Source organism: Melanerpes formicivorus, unplaced genomic scaffold (genome assembly GCF_026170545.1).
Source record: "Melanerpes formicivorus ecotype bairdi unplaced genomic scaffold, bMelFor1.0.p_v2 SCAF_46, whole genome shotgun sequence".
NCBI lineage: Eukaryota > Metazoa > Chordata > Aves > Piciformes > Picidae > Melanerpes > Melanerpes formicivorus.
Window position 1 is genome coordinate 5,453,373 of NW_027142398.1, and position 21,955 is coordinate 5,475,327.

General features: G+C 57.2%; 3 protein-coding genes across 12 annotated transcripts; all 3 read left to right on the plus strand.

Annotated features, from left to right (window-relative positions):
- The first annotated feature begins 325 nt into the window (after positions 1-325).
- Positions 326-3,351, plus strand: LOC137451743 (probable E3 ubiquitin-protein ligase makorin-1). The gene is made up of 8 exons (XM_068159447.1): positions 326-537; positions 1,122-1,241; positions 1,351-1,655; positions 1,866-1,957; positions 2,087-2,307; positions 2,565-2,675; positions 2,762-2,891; positions 2,984-3,351. Exons 1-8 carry the CDS (start codon positions 467-469, stop codon positions 3,074-3,076), a joined length of 1,143 nt encoding a protein of 380 aa, XP_068015548.1. The 5' UTR covers positions 326-466; the 3' UTR covers positions 3,077-3,351.
- Positions 3,352-3,665: 314 nt separating this feature from the next.
- On the plus strand, positions 3,666-14,397 carry FANCE (FA complementation group E). Of its 6 annotated transcripts, XR_010989915.1 has the most exons (14): positions 3,666-3,763; positions 4,666-4,914; positions 5,166-5,787; positions 5,871-5,915; positions 6,214-6,273; positions 6,362-6,505; positions 6,586-6,709; positions 7,293-7,368; positions 7,489-7,555; positions 7,652-7,777; positions 7,899-7,993; positions 8,172-8,865; positions 8,969-12,534; positions 14,316-14,397. XR_010989915.1 is itself a non-coding variant. In XM_068159866.1 (11 exons), exons 2-11 carry the CDS (start codon positions 4,691-4,693, stop codon positions 7,995-7,997), a joined length of 1,587 nt encoding a protein of 528 aa, XP_068015967.1. In that variant the 5' UTR covers positions 3,666-3,763; positions 4,666-4,690. The 6 variants fall into 6 exon arrangements, 1 of the variants encoding a protein (XP_068015967.1); XR_010989914.1 differs by having other exon boundaries at positions 8,172-12,534; XR_010989918.1 differs by having other exon boundaries at positions 5,166-5,307; positions 8,172-12,534.
- LOC137451911 (inositol 1,4,5-triphosphate receptor associated 2-like) lies at positions 13,588-21,712 on the plus strand. 5 transcript variants are annotated; one of them, XM_068159862.1, is made up of 16 exons: positions 14,057-14,489; positions 15,038-15,156; positions 15,473-15,615; positions 16,501-16,547; positions 17,293-17,413; positions 17,566-17,629; positions 17,930-18,005; positions 18,212-18,239; positions 18,808-18,948; positions 19,031-19,162; positions 19,415-19,562; positions 20,052-20,104; positions 20,696-20,746; positions 20,861-20,943; positions 21,023-21,107; positions 21,453-21,712. In XM_068159862.1, exons 1-16 carry the CDS (start codon positions 14,236-14,238, stop codon positions 21,693-21,695), a joined length of 1,788 nt encoding a protein of 595 aa, XP_068015963.1. In that variant the 5' UTR covers positions 14,057-14,235; the 3' UTR covers positions 21,696-21,712. The 5 variants fall into 5 exon arrangements, 4 of the variants coding, with proteins under 4 accessions (XP_068015965.1, XP_068015963.1, XP_068015964.1 ...); XM_068159863.1 differs by having other exon boundaries at positions 14,059-14,489; positions 21,023-21,136; positions 21,453-21,705; XR_010989913.1 differs by lacking the exons at positions 21,023-21,107; positions 21,453-21,712 and adding an exon at positions 20,366-20,446 and having other exon boundaries at positions 14,054-14,489; positions 20,861-20,895.
- The last annotated feature ends 243 nt before the right edge of the window (positions 21,713-21,955 follow it).

Sequence of the window (21,955 nt, forward strand, 5' to 3'; positions counted from 1 at the left end):
CTGGGGAGAGGGACCTGAGCGTCCTGGCAGACAAGTTCCCCGTGAACTAGCAATGTGCCCTCAAGAAGACCAATGGTCTCCTGGGGTGCATGAAGTGATTCTCCTCCCCTCTACTCTGCCCTAGTGAAGCCACCTCTGGAGCACTGAGCCCAGTTCATGAGACACAGGGAACTGTGGTTTGGATCAGCCATCCCTGGTGTGTTCGCTCACAGCTTCTTGTGGCCCCCTCAGCCTCCTCACTGGCAGGGCATGAGAAGCTGGAAAGTCCTTGACTCAGTGTAAACTCTGCTCGGCAACAGCTAAACCCCAGCTGTTATCAGGGCATTCTCGTCCCAAATCCAAAACATAGCTACTGGGATGGAGATTAACCCCATCCCTGCCAAAACCTGGAGAGCAGCCACAGCCATAAATAGCCCTGGGAGGTGGCCCAGCCCACTTGCTCGTCAAGGAGGAGATCAAGGAGGAGATGGAGTCAGGCTCGCTGATGGCGTCTGGGACTTTAAGGGCCCGGGGGGGCAGTGTGAGACCCCTGTGCAGGTAGGGCTCTGGGGGGAGGACAACTGGGAGCAGCTTTTGGGGGAAAAGTGGCTGGAGCTGGGTCTGTAAGCCCCTCACTGTGGGGACGGAAAGTGATTTGTGATGCCCTTGAACCCCTCCCGCACCCACTCATTTTCCCTGGAAGGTGAGGGCCTGGAGGGGACTGTCTGTCCATCTAGCTGCCCCCTCTTCAGAGCTAGGAGTCCCTGGCCAGGCACCCTCACCAGTCCCAAGCCGAGGGCTCCTGCCCTTTGCTCCTAAGGAGACACCAGGGCTGCTTCAGCCTTCCCTCCCCCCCCATCTTTTTTCCATGCTCCCCCAGCCACAGCAAAAGCCCCCCCAGGCTTGTGCAATGTCTGCTCAAGCCTCCTTGGCCAGCCCAGCCCTGGGTTGTCTTTGCTCTGGAATTAGCCAGGACATGAGGACTGGATGGAGCAGGGAGAGCACATGGTGAGGCCTCTCAGCCCAGGAACCAGCCTGGGGGATCCAAAACTAGAGCACCACCCAGGGAGGATTTGGGGTGGCCAGTGAAGCAGGGCTGGAGCAGAGGCTGACCCTGGCCACGTGGCTTTTCTGCCTGTCAGGAATTTTGCCCGTGGATTCTGTCGCTGGGGCCAGAGCTGCCACTTCTCACACGACAGAAAGTCAGCCCAGGTCTGCAGATACTTCCAGAGTGGGTTTTGCAGCCACGGAGAACGGTGTGGGTAAGGAGCAGCAAGGGATGGGCTGATGCCACAAGGATGGGCTGGGAGCCAGGAGGTGGCATGCTGGACTGATGGGATGTTTTGTCTTTCTGTCCATGGGGTCCTCCAGCTATGACCACCTCCAAGAGCAGCCCGTGCCTGTGGGGACCTACTGTGGCTCTGCGCCCACCATGCTCCCTGCCCGCTGGGGCTTGGAGCACAGCTACATGCCTGTGGCAGTGGCACAGGGCTGGGGGGGAGCCCAGTGTGGCACAGCCGAGCCTGGCCCCAATGTGACACACCTGGCCTTAAAGTTTGCAAGCATGGAGGTTAAGAAGGAAAAGAAAGGCAAGGAGAACAGCCCAGCACCTGATAATATCACCCACGGGGCCATCGATGAAGAATTTGCCATCGCAGAAGCTCAGGGTGCCTCAGGTAGGTGTTAGGCTGTTCAGGGGAGCAGCAGGGTCATCCTGTGCCCAAGTCCTTCTCCCCACACAGCTGAGGCTGTGGAAAGCTCTCCCAGCCGCTTTATTTTGTGTGGGGTCCTTAGCTGCTAAGCCCCTGCTCTCTGAGCAGCCTGTCTGCCTCCTTGGTGGTGGGGCAGGATGTACTTCACCCCTCTAACAGCTCCGCTGCCTGCAGGCTCCCAGCTGCAGCAGTCAGAACTGTATACAAATTCCTCTGATCCTGGAAAGGCTGTGGCGGAGGCAGCAACATGGACTGACCCTGCAGAGGTGGGCTTGGCTTGGGGGTCTCCAGAGGTGGGCTTGGGGGTCTCCTGCTGCCAGGCAGGCACTGCTTCATTCCTGCAGTGGAGCAGTGGGCCGGCCCAGGGCTGCAAAGCTGTGCTGCTGTGCTCGCAGATGCCCCTGGAGCCAGGCACCGCGGCAGCAGCCATCACCACCGCGGCGCTGAGGGCTCGGAGCGAGGCCTTGGTGTGCGGCATCTGCATGGATCGGGTGTACGAGAAGCCACTGCCAGAGGAGAGGCTCTTTGGGATCCTCCCAAACTGCAGCCACACGTACTGTGTGGGCTGCATCCGCAAGTGGCGGCGCAGCCGTGACTTCCAGAGTGCAGTCATCAAGTGAGTGGAGATGGGGACGTGGCAGGGTGGTCACCAAAATCCCTCCTGCGCCCTGAAATCCTTCCTTGGGTCTGATGATCTGGCTTTGGGACTGGTCTTCCTGACCTGACAGCCCAGGGTGATTTTATGGTTTCTTTGGGAGTTGTGATGGGGACAGGGCTGACAGATGAGGTCATGGTGGTAGGAACACCCAGCAAGGATGCTGCACCCATGCTCCCTCCTCGGGACACCCACTGGCACCCATTCCCCTCACCCAGGGCCTGCCCAGAATGCCGGATCACCTCCAGCTACTACATCCCTCACAAGTACTGGGTCTCGGATGCGCACGAGAAGGAGAAGCTTATCCAGACCTTCAAGGCACGGATGGGGTGAGTGCATGGCACGGCGGGCACCGGTCTGCGGGCTGTGAGCTGCTGCGGGAGCTCCTCTCACAGCTGGGCTTCGGATCCCGCAGGAAGATCCGCTGCAAGTTCTTTGTGCAGAACCGCGGCCGCTGCCCGTTCAAGTCGGACTGCATCTACCGGCACGAGCTGCCCGCCGGCCGGCTGCCGCGCCATAGGCGGCAGGGCCCCGCGGTGTCCGTCGTAAGCAGGGGGCACGTCCGGGGGCGCTGGGGCACGGCAGAGCCGTGCGGTGCGGCTCAGGGACGGGGCTCACCCTCTTTCCCCTGCTGCAGGAGTGCGCCTTCGTCCTGGAGAGCTCTGGTGAGGAGGACGAGGAGCTTTGCGTGCTCGAATGGGCTCTCAGCTCGGCAGAGACAGGCTTCTGATGCCCTCTTCGACTGCGCCATGGGGTGCCCCCCTAGGCCTGGGTGCTGCTGACACCGAGGAAATCTCTTCAGGCCAGGGAAGGAGCCTGCTCACAGCGTGGCTCCGGACATGAAGGGCATTGCAGGGATGGGTTGGGATGAGGCAATGGGCTGGTGGTTATCAGCTCCCCGTGCCGAGGGCTGAACCCGCAGCAGGAAGCTGGGGAGAGGTGACAAGAGCTGCACGGGGCTCAGGGCAGTGGGGAACAGCTGCGGTCTCCATGATGGTACACCCACGGGAGATGCTGGGGCGGGGGGGTGGCTGGGTTCTGGGGACGGGGGTGAGGGGTTCAATGCACAGGGGTGGGCTGGATGCTGGGGGGCGAGGTGTTAGTGGACATGGGGCTGGGGCGGAGAGGAGGGGGCCGCGGGGCACTGTTTTAACCTGCTTTTAACCGGAACTGGAAAGGAAGAAATAAACCAAACTGGGCTGCTGAAGGTAACGCTGCCTACCGGCTCTTCTTCTGGGGGCAGCAACCCCGAACCCCGTGGGCCTGGAGGGGCTGTGAGGGTGTGGCTTCGGGGATCCATTTGCATACGTGGCGCGCTTTCCCGGGGGTGGGCCCGGAAGTGATGCGTGCTGCTGGTCCGGGAAGACGCCCCCGGGGGGCCGGCGGCGGCCGCCCTGCCTTCCACTTCCTGCCCGGGGTGAGTGTCTGCCCGGCGTGGTGTGCCGGCACCGGGGCTTCGGGGGGGCTGTCTGATCGGTCTCCGGGGGAGAGAGCCACCGTTGGGTGAGGGGACCCGTGCCCGCAGCGCTTCGGTCTTCTTTCTCTCGCCACCCCCGGGAGGGCAGCAGGGGCTTGCGTTGTCGATGCTGATCAATAGCTGGGGCCTGAGTCTTCTCAGTGGTGCCCAGTGATAGGACAAGGGGCAATGGGCACAAAGTGGAACCCAGGAGGTTCTACCTGAACAGGAGAAACTTCTTTGGTGTGAGGGTGCTGGGGCCCTGAAGCAGGCTGCCCAGAGAGGCTGTGGAGTCTCCTTCTCTGGAGAGCTTCCAAGCCCCCCCCGGCCATTGTGCTCCTGGGCAAGCTGTTGTGGGTGCCCTGCTGGAGCCGGGGATTGGTCTGGGGGATCTCCAGAGGTCTCTTCCAACCCTCACCATGCTGGGATTCTGTGATGGAGATGCTGTGAACAAAATGGGGTTTTAGAAGGCTCGGGGTAGCTCCCAGTCCTCTGGCCCAGCCATGATCCTTGATAATTCATCTGTGTCCTCAGTGATGAGAGAACCACAGATTCTTCCTGCAGGTAAGGAGAGCCCCCAAAACTGCAGTATTTTCTCCCAGGGGACAAGTAATAGGACAAGAGGAAACAGCCTCACGTTGTGTCAGGGGAGGTTTAGGCTGCACAGGAGCAACAATTTCTTGAGGGCTGTCAAGGCCTGGAACAGGCTGCTGAGGGCAGTGGTGGAGTCCCTAGAGGGGTTTCAAAGCCACGGAGGTGTGGTGCTGAGGGCCATGGAGTAGTGGTGACCTGGCAGTTAAGGGTTGGACTTGATGATCCAAAAGGTCTTCTCCAACCTAAACAATTCTATGACTTCCTTGCAGGTGGCTGTGAAGTGCCCCAGCAGCGATGCAAGCCCCCTGCCTGCGCTGGCTGCAGAGCCTCGACAAGCCCTGTCGCCTCCTGCTCCACACCCTCGCCTCCAGCTCCTGCGGGAGCCTGGCTGCCCTCCGACTGCTGCAGCGGGTCCAGGACAGCGAGGGGCCTGGGCAGGCATTTCCCTGGCAGACCTTCACTGAGGCCCTGTGTGCTGAGGAGCCCACACTGGAGGGATTGGAGGGGACCTTGGCTGTGTGAGTGGCTGTGTTCCCACAGCTTGGTGCCTTTGGGGAGCTTCGGCAGCCTCATCCTCTCCCCTACAGCAGCCTGGGTGTGAAGGATGGTAGCAGGGACCCGCTGGTCCTCCAGCCTATGTCTGCAAACTGGGGAAGGCATTTGCTGTCTCCTCTCACTTCCCAGCCCTACCAGAGCCAGCTCCATGGGGCAGGCTGGGCAGTAAGGACCAGAGGGTTTGCTCTGACCTGCTGCTTCTCCCTTTCTCCAGCAAACCACGGCTGCTGCTGCTCCCTGTCCTGTGCCAGAGGAATCTCTTCTCTCTGCTCCTGGTGGTGCAAGCTGAGGTGCCAGTGGTCTGCCTCAGCCAACTGCTCCAGGCCATGGAGCAGGATTCCCATCTGGATCCCTGGGTGCGCGCACTGAGGGATCTGCTCCGGCAGGGACCAAGGAGAGGGGAGTGCTCCCCACCTCCTAGTCCCTTGTCTTTCACATGCCAGCAGCAGCTGAGGTGCCTGTGCCAAAAGCTCACCCAGAACAAAGCAGATGGGCAAAGAAAACTGAGCTGGTGCTTCAGCAGGGAGCCCAGTGCTGCTGGGGAGGGGGCTGACTCTGTGCCTCGAGGTGGGAAGCACAAGAAAGTGTGGGAGGAGAGCCTGGAGTTGGATGAGAGCGCAGAGAAGAGGTCACTGGTGGAGGAGGCAGTCTTTGAACCCCTGGGAACCCAGGAGGGCAGAGATGTGGCAGGGGTGGAAGAGAGGATTCCTAAGGAGCCTTCAGGAGATGGATCTGTTCAGTACCTGGATGAGTCTGCTCCAGAAAGCTCCCAACAGGAAGTGCCCAGGAAGACTTCCCAGGCAGAGCTGGCAGCAGAAGTCCAGTCCTTTCTCCAGGTAGTGGGCAGGGCTTGCTTTATCCTCTCATCCTGTGAGCCTATTACAGTCTGATTTTTATTCTTTCATCTAATTTTCCTCAGATGCATGGACAGAGGCTGAAAATGTTGCTGCAGAGAGAGTCCAATGTAAGTGGTTGCTGCTGCCTTTCTCCTGGAGCTGGTGCTCTAAACAGGCTCTGCCAGGGCCTCTGGAAGGGAAGGAGAGGAGGTGGGTTTCCCAAGAATGACTGGAGTGGGATAAAAAGACTGCTGCTGGGCTCAGGTAGTAAAACCTTCCCCCACCTTGCAGGGATTCTGTGATGGGTGACCTGTGGGGTCAGTGCTGGCTGAAGCAGGGCAGGTGGTGGGGAAGAGAAGAGGCCTGGAGCTGTGCTGTGTGGGTTGTGTTGTCTCATCTGTTACTCAAGGAGCATGTTTCCTTTAGCACTTGGAGCTGAGCATCCCCCCTGAGCTGCACACCTTGACCAGCTGCTCTCCTGGCCAGGTGAGCCTCAGCATTCTTGCTGCAGCTGTCGGTGCCATGGAGAGCCTCCTGCTGTCCCTAACATCCCAGTACCCTCTGCTGTCCCCAGCTTGAGGGGCTGTGCTCCTTCATCCAGCTCTCCACGTGCCCAGAACCCTTCCTGGTGCAGTTCTGCAGCTGGCTGCTGGCTCTCAGCCCTGACCTCAGCTACACCAATGCAGCCATCCTGGCAGAGCAGCTCTTCCTGAGGCGAGTAAGTGTGAGGGCAGCAGAGGTTTCCTGCACCCCACTGCCCTCCCTGCCATTCCCATCTCCTGTCTTCTCTGTCCATAGGTCCTGTCCCTCAGCCAGCCACCCTCTCGCCACCTCATGGCTGCCCTTGCTTCGTTTTGCTCCAAGTATTCCCAGCCCTTCTGCCGGGTTCTGGTGGCTGCAGTCCTGCGGGAGCCAGGGCAAGGTGCGATGAGCTCACATCAGGCACAGCTGCTCCTGGGAGCAGCTGAGGGAGCTGGAGAGGGACCAGAAGGAAAGGAAGGTCCATCTGTCTCGTGGGAGGCCTTTATCACCCCACATGTGTTAGGAACCATGGAGGAATGGTGCTGGTTTTATCTGGGCAGGTGAACACTTGGGAGTTAGGATGGGAGATGGGTTTACAGATATCTGAGGGGGAGGCTGAGCTGTTTTCCAGCAGCAGTCATCCCAAGGGATAGCTGCCATCCCTTGCACGGGCTGGAGGATTTCAGACAGCTCCTAATGTTGGGGACAAAACTGCTCCAGGGTGGCTCTGCAGGCTCAAGAAGAGGGTCCTGCATGAATCCCTGCCTTAGCAGCATCCCCTTTTCCTGGGGACTGATGCTAATTAAACCCCAGTGCCGATGGGCAAAGGAAGATGGATTATTCTGAACAGTAGAAGAGGCCACAACATGGTTTCTGGGTGCCCTAACTGGGATGAACCTCTGTGTGAAGGGGTGCCAGGGAGGGCTGGGCACATGGATTTGGCAGCCTCTGGAGACTCTCATGCTCCTACATTGCTCTTGCAGGCATTGAGCAGACCAAGGTGGTGTGTGACCTTGTGGAGGAGTGCCTGGAGCCAGACTCTGTGCAGCTGGTGCTAAGGTAAAGGATTACCGGAGCCACAGTTTTGCCTTGGCTCTCATGCTTGCCTGGATGGGTCCAGCTGCTCAGCAGCACCAGAGAGGCCCTTTGGGTGTCACATCTCTGCGCTGTCCTTCACAGCCAAGTCCTGGAGCTGCCTTTGTCAGAGAAACTCCTGCCAGTAATGCAGGCTGTGCTGGGGCGGCAGGTGAGGAGATCCTCCTTGTCTCCCCTGCGTTTCCTTGCCAGCTCCAGCAGTGCTGGAGCAAGAACCAGCTCTCCCCCCTGCTCATGACTCTTCCAGGAGGTGCTGCCACCCGAGCTCTTGGATCTGCTGGTGCGGACTCTGTGCTGCCAAGCCCCGGCCTTTGCCACGTCGCTGAGTTACACCAAGCTGGTGACGGCTGTGCTCACCATGTACCAAAGCCAGGTGAGGAAGACCAGGCTTTGGGACTGTTGGGGCTGCAGCTGACTCATCACTTGGACCAGGGGGTCTCAGGTGGCCTCCTGGCAGTGCAGCACTGTGAGCTCCTTGCACCTCTCCATCCCAGGTCACCCCAGCCCAGCGGAGCAGTCTGACTGCTGCTCTGCACTGGAGCAATGCAGTGCTCAAGAAATCACTGCAGGCTGTGCTGGAAGGAGCCAGGTGAGGTGGATGCTGTGCTCTCTGGCCTGGGGCTGGGAGATCTTCCATGGGGGATGGCAGGCTTCATGGTCCTCATCTGGCCTAGGTGGTGGGAAACACCAGGTACTGGCAGAAGCTGTGCTAGAGTGTGGTTGGTGTGGGTTTCCCCTCTCTTGATTTCTCTCTTTCCTCTTCTCAGGTGAGGGAACCACAAGGCAATGGATGCTCGTTACATGGTGATGGCTGCAGCTCAGTCCTCCACTGGGGACATCACCAGCATGATGGAGACTCCTGAGTGTGGGCAGTGGCATGTGGAGTGCCTGTGCCCTGTCTGGGCTCTTGTGCTCAGCTGCCTGGTTTGAGGTGGCTGTCACTGGGCAATGTCATCGCAGCCCCATCCGGGCCCCAAGTCCAGATGAGGCTTTTCTTGGTTAAAAACAGTGAACATGTTCAAAGCATCTCTGTCTGGGCTCTCTCTGGGCCGCCTCAGTGCCCTCCTTGCCATACTCAAGATGGTGTCTTTCCCTTCTTGCCTTCCTGCCCTGCCACGCTCAAGATGGTGGCTCCCACCCCACCTCTGCCAAGGTGGCAGCTCCCAGAGGAGGAGCTGTGCAGGGGCTGGGCTGCAGGATGGTTCCTGACAGCACCCCTCCTCTCCCAACCTCCAGCAGGGTTGGCACCTCAAAGCCCTGGAATGCCCCACATCAGCCCCAGGCCCATGGGCGTGAGGGGTAGCTGGTCTGACATCGCCTGCAGGGTAGCTGCATAAAGCTTCTGGAGATGGTTTGTGGCCAGAAGGTTTCTGCTTTTTAAGTCAGGAAAACAGAAAATCTCTTCTTTTTGCATTGTCACTGGAGTAAGCTGCCACACAAACAGCTGAGGAGCATCTAAAGGTTGGCTACCCTGGTTCTGGGTCAGAGGCTATCTGCTGCTTTCAGAGCAGCCACTGCCTGTTTCCCCTGCATGATCCCTTACAATGAGGTTTCTCTCCAGCAGGTCCCATGCTGCACAGCTAGGCAGCAAGAAACTGCAGAAGAAGCAGAAGCCCTTCTCTGCTTTCAGATCCCCTTTGGCATGATGAGTGCACTGGGTGACATGATGTCTGCTGTCTTGCTTCAGCATCTCTTGGTGACTTGTAAAGCTGAAGAGCTCGTCTGAGCATTCATGAGCCTCACCAGTCTGGTTTGTAGGTGTCCCCACTTGCTTTAACCAACCTCAAATCACTTCCTGGTTGAAAATGGAGTGACACATTTCCTGTCTGTGCCTGCAGCCTTGTGCCTCTTGGTTGAGGAGTACAATGCCTTTCCAGCATCAGCCCTGCATGAAGCAGGCTGGGCCAGCCTGGCTCCAGATCTGCACAATGCTGGCAGACCTCCCTTCGTCCTCGCTCACAGGGGCAGCCTGGTAGCCAAGGCAAAGAATAATCTGGTTCAAAACCTTTGTATTTCAAGTGGTTTTCCAGTGTTGCGGTGCACAGAGCACCTGGCAATCAGGACCTTTGTTCTCAATGCCCTTGATACATCCCTGAATTGATTTGAGGCTGTTTGAAGATGCCAATTTTGCACCAGGCTTAATTAGGTGTTGTGATTGTGGCTTGAAGCAGCCAGGATGTGGCTGCCTGTTCTGTGCAGATCAGCCTTTTCTCTCCAGTGTGAGGCTGATTCTGGGTGGTCATTTATCTGTTCTGCTGGGATTTACAGAACTCAGAGTGCAGGAGAGGGATTTGGAGCAAGAGCTGGTAACCTGGAATTTTCTGCTTTAATTCTGCCTGCTCTTCACTGTTCTGCTGAGTCCTGTGAGAGGCCCTGCTCTCTGTGTCATTCCTGGTTCTCAGGGTGGCAGTGATGACATTTCCTATTGTAAGTGGTCAGTGGTGCACAAAAAATGCTTCCATAGTGTGACTACTGCCTATTCTCTGTCCTCCATCCTTGAAAAACCCTACTGAAAATCTTACCTGGGCACCTTCTGGTGAGAGGACTGAGAAAATAAGGATGGGAGAGAGTGGGTGGACTGAATGAGACAGTGCTGGAGTTTCAGTGGAGGTTCTGAAGCACTGCATACATCAGGAGCTATTTAAAAGTCATAAACATTTACATCTACAAAGGGAGGAGAGGCTTTAAAACATGTAGGTGTGAAAGGTGCTGCTTTGTTTGCTCATTAATGCTTGGGTCCAGCCAGAGGAGTGAAACTGAAGCATGAAGTGATGCTCTTAACACTGAGAATGCAGATGTCCTTATAATAAGAATCTTTTAGGCTATTTTAGGTGACAAGGGACTGAAGACGCTTCAAAGTCTGTATTGGCTGGAGGGACGAAGCCTCCAGGGAGCCAAATTGTTGATTTATTTGCATACCAGTCAGTTGGAGGCTGAGTATATTGAAGCTATTGTAGGGCTGCCCAAAAGATGACATAAATAGCCTGTGCCCTGATCATCAAGGTCTGAGCCTGCTCTTCTGGCTTTATTAGGTAGCAGTTTCCCTGCAACACTTGGTAGCAGTGACCTCCTTGGTGTCACTGCGGTGCTGTGGGTCACATGAAGATGCCCAAGGGCAAACTCATCTCCAGAATTCACCTGGTTGTCAGCTTCCTGGCATCCTTGATGAACTGGAAGCACAAGCCTGCTGTCACTACAGCACCATGGGGAAGCCCTGGCATCTCTGTGGGCTGAGCAGCAATAAGTGTTCTGAAATCTCCTGGCAGTGGCCTGCATTTGCTCTCTGATGGATGCTTTGTTTTGTAGCTGCTCACTGGTTTCTGACTGAGGCAACAGCCTCATTTTGACAGGCTGTCCTCGCCTGCAGCCTGCACTTCCAGCTGGTGTGGAGATGCTGGAAGCTGCACTGGGGGGTCAGCCTACGTGGATCTTGCAAGTAGCAGTAGTCAAATGGGGATTGGCTTTGCAAACTGCATTGGGGGTTCCTGTTGTGCTGGGAAGCATTATGGTGGCTTATGGAAAGAGCCTTCTCAGCCCTGTTTTGCTCTTGGCTGCAGCTTACCACGTACCGTGGATTCCTGTAGGGTGTAAGTGCAAGACACCAGTCAGGAGAGCTGGAAGCAAAGCCTGGAGATGCCAGACATGCTGAGGGAACACTGCTTCTTTAAGTTGTGCTTGGTAGCACCCACATGGAAAACTTCCCTTTTGACTCCTCTTGACCTTCTCAAGAACTTTAAAATCCATCCTGAGCAGTGCCAAGGGATGGATGCAGCATGAAACATGCCAGCTTTTATAGCTCAGCAGAGCCTTACCCAGGAGGGGAGGGCAAGACAGGGTGGGGTTTGTCCTTGTCCTGATTGATTAGCAGCACTGGGGAAGGGAAAGGTCTGAAGCTTGGTCTCAACCCTGTCCTAGGCTGGGTGTAGAAGGCAGTGTCTCACTTTCATCCAGGTTACTTGGGATTTTCAACAGTGGTTGCCTATCTGCTTCCTCTTCTGTTTGTAGAGGTTTATGTCCTTCGAAGCATGGAGGGGAGCTCCCTTTCTGACTGTTTTAAAATGACATTAATATCATGCACTTGCAGGGGTTATCTGCCCACCCTGCTGCCTCTTCATCCTTCCATGCTGATTTCTGAGGCAGTTTCATGCCAAGATGCTGTCTCTGCACCCCAGTGGGTGCAAATGCTCCACAAATGTTAAACACCAGATGCCAGAGCCACACAGGACTCGGACACCCTCGGTCCATGCAACACCTTGCTGGAAAGGGCTGAAACGCAGCTGCTTTCCTGGAAATGGTCCATGCCCACCCACTGAGAGGCTGCTCCTCTCCAAGCCAGAGCTGCAGGCATGTCCAGGCAGTTGCTGTGTCCCCTCCTGCAGCAGTGGTGGGAGCTGATGAAGTCACCCTGCTCCTCACCGGAGGTAACTCTGCTCCAGTGACAACCAGTTAGTCACCTGCATGTAATCCCCAGCATCCTGGTGCAGTTCTGCACTGGAATCTGATGTGAAGCTGAACTGCCCAGGAGGAGGCTCAGCAGCCTTCTTTCTTCAACCTGGAATTTAGAACTGAATCAAAAGCAGCAACCCCCCCTACCCCTTTCTCGCTTGAGTCTCCTCTCTTGTTTGTTTGGTGTTGTGTTTGGGTTTGTGGGTTGTTGGGTTTTTAGGTTGGGTTTTTTTTTTTGCCAGCCTTTTAATCATGGTAAGAGAAGGGTGTTCTCCCTTGGGTAGACTGGTGGCTGCCAGCTTCTTGTCAGCTGGGGAGACCAGGGCCATGTGAAGATTAATTTGCTGGAGGACCAGAGTGTTGCTGTCTGGTTGGGCCCCCTGCACAGATCTAATAAATCACGTTTTCCACATCAGCAGGAGCAGCCAGTGTCAGACTGAGCAGCTTTCCTCTGAGAAGTGGATAATCCAGGTCACCTCAGGCTCTGTGATCTGAGCTGCAAGTTCATCTCAGCTTCAGGAGGAGCCCTGGGAAGATGCCATGGCAGTAGGCTGCTGTGTGGCTGGTGGGACCTCACTGAAAGGAGGCACGAGGGGCAAACCCAAAGCCTGCAGTACCCTGCTGCTGCTCACCTCTCTGGGATGGAGATCTTCCAGCAGGATCTTGCTCATCTTCACTGAACAGGTCTGTGCATGGGAAGCTGGGCTGCTTTTGCTTGTCTGAGGCACTACAACACAGGTATTGCAATCAGGGTGCTTCTAGGCTAAAAATAAGAGCACAGAAAAAACCCTGATGTGGAGGGTTTGCAAAGAGCCTCTTAGTGACTCCCTCAGCACCTCTGTGTGGGAGAGAATTGAGATTTTGAGCAAAGATCTGTTCTGGTGTGGGGAACTAGCACAATGGTGTCTTTAGGTCTGTGTCGCCTCTGGAGCGACTTGCTGCAACTGTGGGGCTGCCAGGACACAGTGGCTATGGAAACTGATCTGCTGCCTGCCCAGTGCCAGGCTGTGGCTCTTGGGGAAGAAGCAGGGTCTCTGTGGGGATGGGCCCAGTGGGATCAGGCTGTGTTGATCACAAGGCCCTGGTAGATGCAAAGGTGCCCATCCAACATCCTCTTTGTTTTGTAAGCTCTGTCTGCTTAGCATCATTCTCTGAAGGTGCTCTTGATTCTTTGCCCTGCTACAGGAGTCTTGGCTGCAGGCTCTGCTGGGGAGAGATCTTGGCTAGAAAGAGCTCTCGACAATAAAGTGTCTTGGTTGGACCCATAGGCATGGGGAGGTCCTCAAGGAGGGGAGAAGCATTGGGATGGTGGGGTGCTGAGCTCCATCTGCTCTCGGCCCAAAGGAAAGTCCTTCTGATCTGCCTGGGTCTTCCTTTTCCAAATGGAGGTGTCTGGAGGGAGTGAGGATGGGACTGGTGGTGCTAATGCAAACCTGACTACACACCTGCAGCATTCACCTGCATTTTGAGACACCAACCAGCTGGGAAACCACTGAGCAACTGGGAAAGCTCTGGGGGAAGGAGCAGGTGGAAAGCTCTGCAGCTCAGGGTTGTCACTGCTGCACAGCACCCAGGTTTGGCTGCCTCTGCATGGCTATGCCTCATCCCACTGTGGCACAGCTCCTGCTTCAAAGCTGCAGATGGAGTCTCTCAGCCCTCCCTGGCTGCTTCCTGTCCCTGGGGCCACATTCTGCCCTCTCACTAGATGGACATGAGGCTGGGCCAGCCTTGCTCTAGGGCTGAAAGGTGCCTTTTGCTGGCTGACCTTTCAGGGCTTATGCAATTTGCAGACCCCACAGGCTTGCCTAGTTCCTCATGACACATCAGGGTCCCCAGGCATGGGAGGACTAACAGCAGCTCCTGCCTGCAGCCTGTCCCTCTGTAGTGCTGAGCATCAAGTATGACTCTACATAAGCTCATTAGGGGAAGAAAGCAGCTTTGGAGGATGTGACCGATTTGAGCAAAGGAGTCAGGCAGTGGAGGTGGTGGCTGGGGGGAAAAATGGGGCTGCTAAGAGGGTAGGAGGGATGGGGGTCTCCCCAGATCATCAAAAATGATGCTACAGGAGCTCTTTATCAGCCATTCTGGTTTAACTTGGTGCTGTGTCCCCCATGAACTCATGGGGGAGTCCCCCATCTCTGTAGGTCCTGAGTGCCACCACCCTGCCCTGGGTCTCTAGCTAGGGAGATGATGATACTCATCTCTGCTCCACTCTGCAGACACTGGGCACAGAGGCAGCAGGCTTGGGCTCTCCCTGCTCAGGGTCACCTCCAAAGTGTGTGTGCAGGATCTGGCCCCACACCAAAAGCAGAGGCCTCTTGGCTACCTGTAAAACGGCTCAGCCCTCCCCGGCCTCACGCAGGGAGCTCCCAGCTGCTTTCATGCATGTCCTTTAAAGGCCTTCTTGCCTCCAGCTCTTCCCTGGCAGATCCTTCTCCCTCAGACGCCATCGCTTTCCCCTCCAGGCAAAATCCGCCGCGGCAGCTTGCACCGTGCGGGGCCCCGCACGCCTTGACCCACCGTCTGCCATCCACACAGCCTGCCTCGACCCCCTCCTGGGGACCCCACCGCGCCGAGTGCCAGGTCCGAGCCGGGCGCCCCTCCGTCTACCTGCAGCTGCTTGAGACAAGTTCAGGCAGGTAATGACCCTGGGGAGTGTCTGGTGAAGCCACCGAGGCAAGGCACGGTGCTGGGGCTGGCTTCCCGGGGGGCTCTGGGAACCACGCTGGGCAAACGAGCTGCGTGTGTCTGTGCTGCCACCTGTAAAACAGAGCCAAGGAGCAGCTGCAAGCCTGCCTGAGCTGCAGCTCCCCTGCAGGCTGCCGGGGCTGCCATGGAGCTCTGTAGCAGGGATCAGCCCTTGGGGAAACGAATGAGTTTGGTTCTCGGTGGGCTTCCAAACCCCTGGATGGAGGTCTCGGGGACAATTTCCAGGGTATAGGCATGAAGTGGACTTACTCTGACAGATGCCAAGTGCTGCTGGCTTTGTCACCTCCATCAGCTTGCAGGGTGACATGTCCTGTAGGAGAGTCTCTGCTGCATTGTCGCTGTACCCCGGGCTGGCAGAGGGACTCCATGGACTTTCTGCCAGCTTTCTCTGAGTTTTAAACATTTCAAGACAGCTTAAATGAGATGTCCAAGCTTTCCTGGACTCAGGAATCTCTTATATTTGTCTATCTGAGAGCAGGCCTGGCTCAGGCATTGGACTGTGCCGTGCTTGGAGTACCGTGGGCTGTTCCTGCTCTGCACTGAATTCTCACAACTGGAGGTGGGGGCAAACACCTCTGACCACATCAGGAGCCCCAGGTGAGGCTTTCCCCGTGGGAGGGAAACAGGGCTGGGGGGGGGTGGGGTGGCCAGTAGACAGGTCCACCCTCAGGGCTGCACAGAAATGGGGCTTGTATTCAGTTCCTCGCTTGCCTTGCTCTGTGCCCACCCAAATCCCGTCAGCATCCCCCTGGACTGCAGTGGGGCTCCCCACCTCTTTTCTCACAGATGCTGCCCTGCTGAGTAGAGGGGCTAGGGGCTACTGCTGGGTGAGAAAAATGCTTTAGAAATATAACATTTAGAGGCATTCTCCCATCTTAGCTTACGCTTAGCTAATGTGTGCCTCTCGTGCTAGGTGTGCTGGCCCTGGAGTCGCCACGCTCTGCAAATGGAGCCAGTCGCAGAGCCCTCACTGGGAGAAGGGGAAGAAGAGACCCAGGGATGCCGACGGTGGCAGCCACAGAGGGCAAGCTGCCGACCCAGCCCCTCACCTCGGAGGTATGCACAGGAAAGGCTCCCACTGTGTTCTCAGGTGCTAACAAGGATGGGGACAGTGCAAGGGGGATTGCTGATGGGAGCATCACCCAACTCTGGGGCACTGAATAGCATTTTGGCACAGCAGCCCCTTCTCCTGTGGCCACTGCTCCCAGGGAGTGATCCCCATCCTTGCAGGGAGGAGAGGGAAAAGCCTCTTGTAGTGCTGTCCAGAGCCAGGAGCAAAGTTTGGAGTTCAAACCCCTCCTTGGGTGGGTGTTGAGCTCCAGTGTGAGGCTGTCAGCACAGCAGCTTCTGCATCTCCATGTGCCTCTGTCTCACCTGACTTACCATTCCCAGTGTGCTCCAGCATCCCCAGCCAAAGCAAGCAGTGCTGCTCCAGATCTGCAAGACTTCCTTGCACCCAGGACAAGATTTTGGGGTGGCAAGGTCATCCTGATGCACTTCTAGGGGCCAAGAGCATGGGCCAAGGCCTGCCATCCCTGTGGTTGTGTGAGATGGTGCCTGGGCTCTGCTGGCAGACAGGTTTGTTGTGGTACCTGCAATAAGGCTGGCTTGCAGTGAGGTCCACTTGGCAGCCAGGGCCAAAAAGAACCCTGATGTGCTGAGAAGAAGCCTGGCCATGGACTGGTGACTCATTGCTGACTGGATGTGGCCTCAGCAGGCTGCTCAGTGGCAGCTCTGCAGCAGCCATGGGAGCGGAGGGGGCTGCTGTGCCTGTGCTAAGGACAGCAGGAATGGACGTGCATGAGGACAGAGCAGGCTGCAGAGGATGCTCAGAAAGGACCCAAGTCCAGAGCAGCATCCTGTCAAGGGATGGCAGAGGGAGTGGGATGCTGCTTCTGCTGCTGGAGTTACTTTGGGCCTTACCCAGGCTTCCCTCCACAGGGAGCGGCAGGCAGAGCCACCCAGACTCTCCACGTCCCGACACGAAGGTAACAGCAGCCCAGGCTGGGCATGGGGCAAAGGGGTGGGTTTTGTACCCTCCCTCTGTGAGCACCATTGCATGGGTCCAGCAGGAGGCTGTACCATGGCCTGCCAGCACCTCCCTGTAACCCCACTCTCCTTCCAGCCCTGGCACCCCAACCCATCCCCTGCATCTCTCCTCCACCTGCCCTGGCCCAGGCTGGCTGCAGCCCCCTTAACCTTGCAGGGGTATTTTGTGGAGCAGCTGCCAGCCTGTGCCTCCTGGGAGCCTGCAGAATGCCAGTGGTGCTTTTAGGTGTTTTAGGCTAGGCCTTTAAGAAAGGGACAGTTACTGAGACACTGGAGCTGAATGTTTTGGTGTAAGAATGAAAACAAGATAATTCTAAATTAATTTCATTGGTAGAGTGCAACTTTAAGTTGTAGTTCAGTTTGAATCTCAGTCAGTCAGTCTCTGTTTGGGAGTCTGACAGCTGCTGTTTCTCACTCTGAGCTTGGCTGTTGACCTTCAATTAACAAGATAAGGGGGTTTGGGGGAGCCCTCCTAGCTGGAGGAGGGCAGGATTTTCCTGTGTTACGTTCTTTGCTGTATACATTGTAAATACGGTGTGTTGTGTATTCACTGCTCTTCATCCTGCTGGGAAAATACAGCCCTTCCATTGCTGCTTCTCCCACTGAGCTGGCTGTGCTTTCTGTGTGTGGGGGGGAACTGAACTTCTCTCACCACCACACCCTTGAAGTACTGTCATGCTGCAGGGAACACACTGCTGCCCAGCTCCCACCACCCTTTCTGTCTCCAGGGAGGATGAGCAGTCCCCAAGGGCAGCCAGATGGGGCTCTGGCCAGGAGTGATCAGGGTGTGGAGTGCATGGAAGAGGTGAGAGCAAGGGAAGGGTGATGTATTGGGGGTCTCTTCCCTCCCTGGCCCTTTGGGCTTGGCTGGACCCCCAGCTGCTTGATTCTGCTCTTTTTGGGATGTGTCCAGCACAAAGGAAGGGGTTGCTCTGACAGTGTCCTTGTGCCCCTCAGGCACCAGGCGTGGAGAAGCAGGAGCTGGCTGTGCATACTTGGGACAGTGATGGGGCCGAGGCAGGTGGGTGAGTCCCCAGCCCACACCTCAGCTGAGTCCTTTTAGGAGAAAGCTTGAAGTAGTTGGGGATGAGTGTCAGAGCAATGTAGCCTAACGGGGTTTGGTGGGCTCCTTTGGAGAGGACATGCAGAAGGGGAACTGGCCTGGGAGGACCTGAAGCCCCCCTGACACTGGAGGAAGGATTTGGACAGTCCCACACTGTGGGCATCTGCTCCCTGCTGGGTCAAGAGCAGAGGGATGAGAAAATGCTGAGGAAAAGCCTTCACTTGTGGTCCCTCCCATGGCTTTGCTGCCTCCCTGCAGATGTAGAAACCCCGGAGGAGCCGCTGCTGAGTTTCCCCAGTGAGCTCTCAGTGCTGGAGAGACTAGGGTTGCACAGGTAAGGTCCCCTGGGCCTATGGGACAAGGGGTACAGGGATTGGACTTTCCTCTTTTTTTCACTGCACAAGACCTGCTCTGTAGGCAAGGAGCATTTTGGGTCCCCACTTCTGTTGGTGGCTGGCACCCCTGGGAGCACACCAAGGGCATTTTCAGTGTGAGGTCCCCATGGTGCCTCCACCCCTGAGAGCACTTCTCTTTCTGCAGGGCAGCTTTGACAGAGCAGGATGTGGAGGTGAGTACTGCTAGGGACCACAGGTGGGCTGGGGAAGGGGGACAGACACTTTGCTGGCTCACAGTCCCAAGACTGTGCCCTGCTCCTGGCCACCCTCCAGGCACCGCAGTCCCGTGGCAGCTGCCTCACAAATCCCTTTCCTGGTGACGTCCTTGGCATTTAGAGGCAGCTGCATATCCATGTCCCACAAAGTGCTCTGCAGCTTGCCCAGAGGGTCCTTAGCTGGGGAGGTGGTGGAGGCTGTACTAATAAAAATAACCTTCCTGCAAGTGCCAGCACTGAGTCAGGCTCTGCTCTCAGCTGGGACCTGCAGCGAGCGCTGGCGTCTGCCTGGTGCCTGCTCTCGCCAGGAGGACTTGGGACTTCCGTGCGTTACCAGCTGTGTTTTGGTCAGGCTGGCAGCTCATGGGGACCATGCCCAGCATGCAGCAGCCTAATAAGTTCAAGTCCCAATTATCCTTAGTACTGCCCTGCTTGGTGGGTTGTCTGTGCCTTGGAGACAGCAATGCATGGCCCTGGTGGCTTTCCCTTCACCCTGTGTCCCACCTCTTGCCCTCCCACCCTGCAGGCAGCCTTTGCCCACCTTGCTCTGGCTTTTCGCTGTGACATGTTCACCCTGCAGCAAAGGGTGCAGGTGGAGAAACGAGCACGGGATGCAGCGGAGGAAAATATCCAGGAGGAGCTGAGCCAGTGCCGTGCTGCCCTGGAGGTAGGTAGGCACCAGGGCAGGGTGATGGCATCTGCTGGCAACTCAAAATCCTGTCTCTCACAGCTCCATCCTCTCCTTCCAGAAGCTGGGCCCATTCTGCACTGACATGGGCTGCAAGGAGATGCTGGTGCAGCTACAGCACAGCCTGACTGTGCTGGCAGCTGCTGTTGAGCGGGCAACCAGTGCTGCAGAGAAGCTGGGGGCTGTACATCAGGTCTGTGCATCTCTTGGGAGACCCCCCGAGGGCTGGAGGGTGCTGCAGCTGGTCTTGGGAACCCAGTGCTGGTATTGACCTCATGTTTGCATGTACTAGGCTGCAAGGCATCTGCCTGCCCTTGGGAGTGGGCAGGGCATCTGCACCCCTGGCTGGAGGAACTGAGAGATACACAACGAGGGGCTGGTAGGGGCCTGGCTCCTTTGGGACTGGGAGGTGTGGGGCCTGATCCCTCATCCTGCCTGTCTGCAGGAGGCCCGGATGAGCCGAGCAACAGAGGTGATGGTCCAGCATGTGGAGAACCTGAAGCGGCACCACGTGCGTGAGCACACAGAACTGGAGGAGATGAAGCGCCTGATCCAGCAGAACTCCCGCAACCGGCAGCTGGCGGAGACGCAGGGTGAGGTGGACTCTGCACCAGGGCCTGTATGGGGTGGGATTCATCCCCAGGATCCCCCTGAGGGTCAGTGTGATCCCGTGCCATGGAGCTGGTGGGTTGTGTGAGCTCAGGGTTGGGGGATGGGCGGCAGCTGGGACAACTGGGGCTGATGATGACAAATGTGCGGGGCCAGGGTAACAGCAGACACTGCGTGGGAGCAGGTGCTGGAGGCTGCAGAGCCACCGTCCCACAGCCCAGCTGGGAATGTGGGGCAGGGGGGCAAGGGACACACAAAGGACACTCTGTCCCTGGATGCCAATCCTTACACGCCCCATCGCTGTGCATGCAAACGAGGTCCCCCTGGCCCCCCGGGGCACCCTGGTGACTTGTACCAAGCACAGAGCACATGGGCAGGACAGCTTTCAATGGGAGGGAGGTTTGCAACCCTCTGTGCATCAGCCCCCTCTGAATTTTGGGGGGTGACATAAAGCAGCTTCATTTTGCCTCCAGATGATGTGGAGCCACGACTAAGGCCTCACCCTCTGATACGAACTTTCCAGCAGGTAACTGGTCCCAGTTCAGTGGCCCTGGAGTCCCCTCCTCCCCATGCCCTGCTCCTCTTCCTTGCCCAGTGGTCCTCACACACCTGCTAGTCCCTGGGCAATGCCACTCCTGCCAGCTGCTTGCTGCAGGCAAGGTCTGCTAGAAATGCCAGGGAAGAGGCAAAATGTAGGGATGGCTTCAGAGGGCTGTGAGGAGACAGGGTGCCCAGGGCTGAGGGTTGCTTGTCCAGGAGTTCTCAGGCAGGTCCCTCTGCATTGCAGGGCCACAGCACCAGAGCTGCAGGCTTGCCTGTTCTCTAGCACCAGCTTGAATTTGGCACTGATTCCCCAACAGCTCAAGAGGTAGGGGTGTGCTCAGGGAGGGGGTTAGGCAGCCCCACCAGCACAGGTTGAAACAGTAAGGACAAGTGCAAACCTCTTGGCTTTGACCCTCCCTCATCTTACCAGCTCTCCAGCTTCCCCCCTTAGCTCCAGGGTTGGTGGGAGGCTGGCAGTGTCCCTTGCCATGCTGGGGAGGCAATGGGTTCAGAAGGGACGGGAAGCACAGGGAGAGAGTTGGCATGGTACTTACCCTGAGCTCCTCTATTGCAGGGGTCTGCCCGCCGCAGAGTCAGCATTGCTGTCATCCCCAAGCAGCTCTTGGTAAGGACATGGGCAGGGGGGCTGGACAGGAGTGCCCCACTGTCAGACAGGTCACCAAGCTCTGTGCAACTGGAGGTCTGGGTCCCCACTCATGCTTCCACCTTCCATGCCCAGCCCGGTGCCAGCCCAGAGAGCCGAGCAGCCCCAGCTGGTGAGCTGGAGAGGGAGAAGGTCCAGTGCCAGCACAGCACTGAGAGGTAACCATCGGTAGCAAAGGCCATGGCATCAGCTGGTGCTGGCCCATGGGGCACAGCACCTAATCCCCTCCCTCCACAGGAGCGAGCTGGAGCCCCAGGGCCAGGGCAGCACTGTGACTGAGGAGCTGGCAGCAGAGGTGGACAGCAGAGGTTCAAGTGCAGAGGTCAAGAAGCCAGAGCAGAGTGGGCTGATGTGAGCACCACCCTGCATGTGCCCAACATCCCCCTCCAGCTGGTAGACTCTCTGTGGTCCCATATTGGCCAGCACATGGGAAATGTGCTGGGGGATTTGTTGATGGAAGCAGGGGTGTTGCTTGGCTGCCCCAGCTCAGCCCTGCTCTGCCTCAGTTTCCCCAGTGCTTTGCAGTCACCTGTGCCCTCTTCAGGCCTGTTTCATTTGGGTTTGCAAAAGAGCCAGTGAAGTCTGGGATGGAGATGGAGTCTGGGGTGGAGATGGGATTTGCTCTCTCTGCCTGGGGGACAAGTGTCCCTGGTCATCTTCTCTCCAGGTCCAAGGGGTCTCCAGTGGAGCTCTGCCGGTCGTGGTTGTTCCTCCCACAGCACTATTGGGTTTTCTTCTGGCTGCTTCTCCTGAGCATCACCTTCCTCTTCCTCATCCGCGTCCTGGAGCTGCAGTGGCTGCAGCCTGTGGCATCACCCAAAGCTTAGCCAGACTGGGGAGGGGGAGGCGGCTGGGAGATGTCCCCTGTCCCTCGCTGCTCCTGCCCCACCATCAAACACCACAACCCTAGGCTAATAAAATTGGAGGAAAAGCAGGGGCAGTGGTCGGGGTGGCACTTCCTTACTGGTGCGAGTGGCTCAGGCAGCTGCAGGAGCCCTCACTGGTGCTGTGAGTTTGGTTGTTCTCTTGGCTGGGATCAGAGACCAGGCTGCCCATGGCCAGTAGGTCTGCATCAGAGCTGTGTCCCACTGTGCTGGCCACGTGCCCTCCACCATGGCACCTCTTTGGTCCCTGCTGTAATTGAAGAGCTAAGGCTCCTCTGCTGCTGCC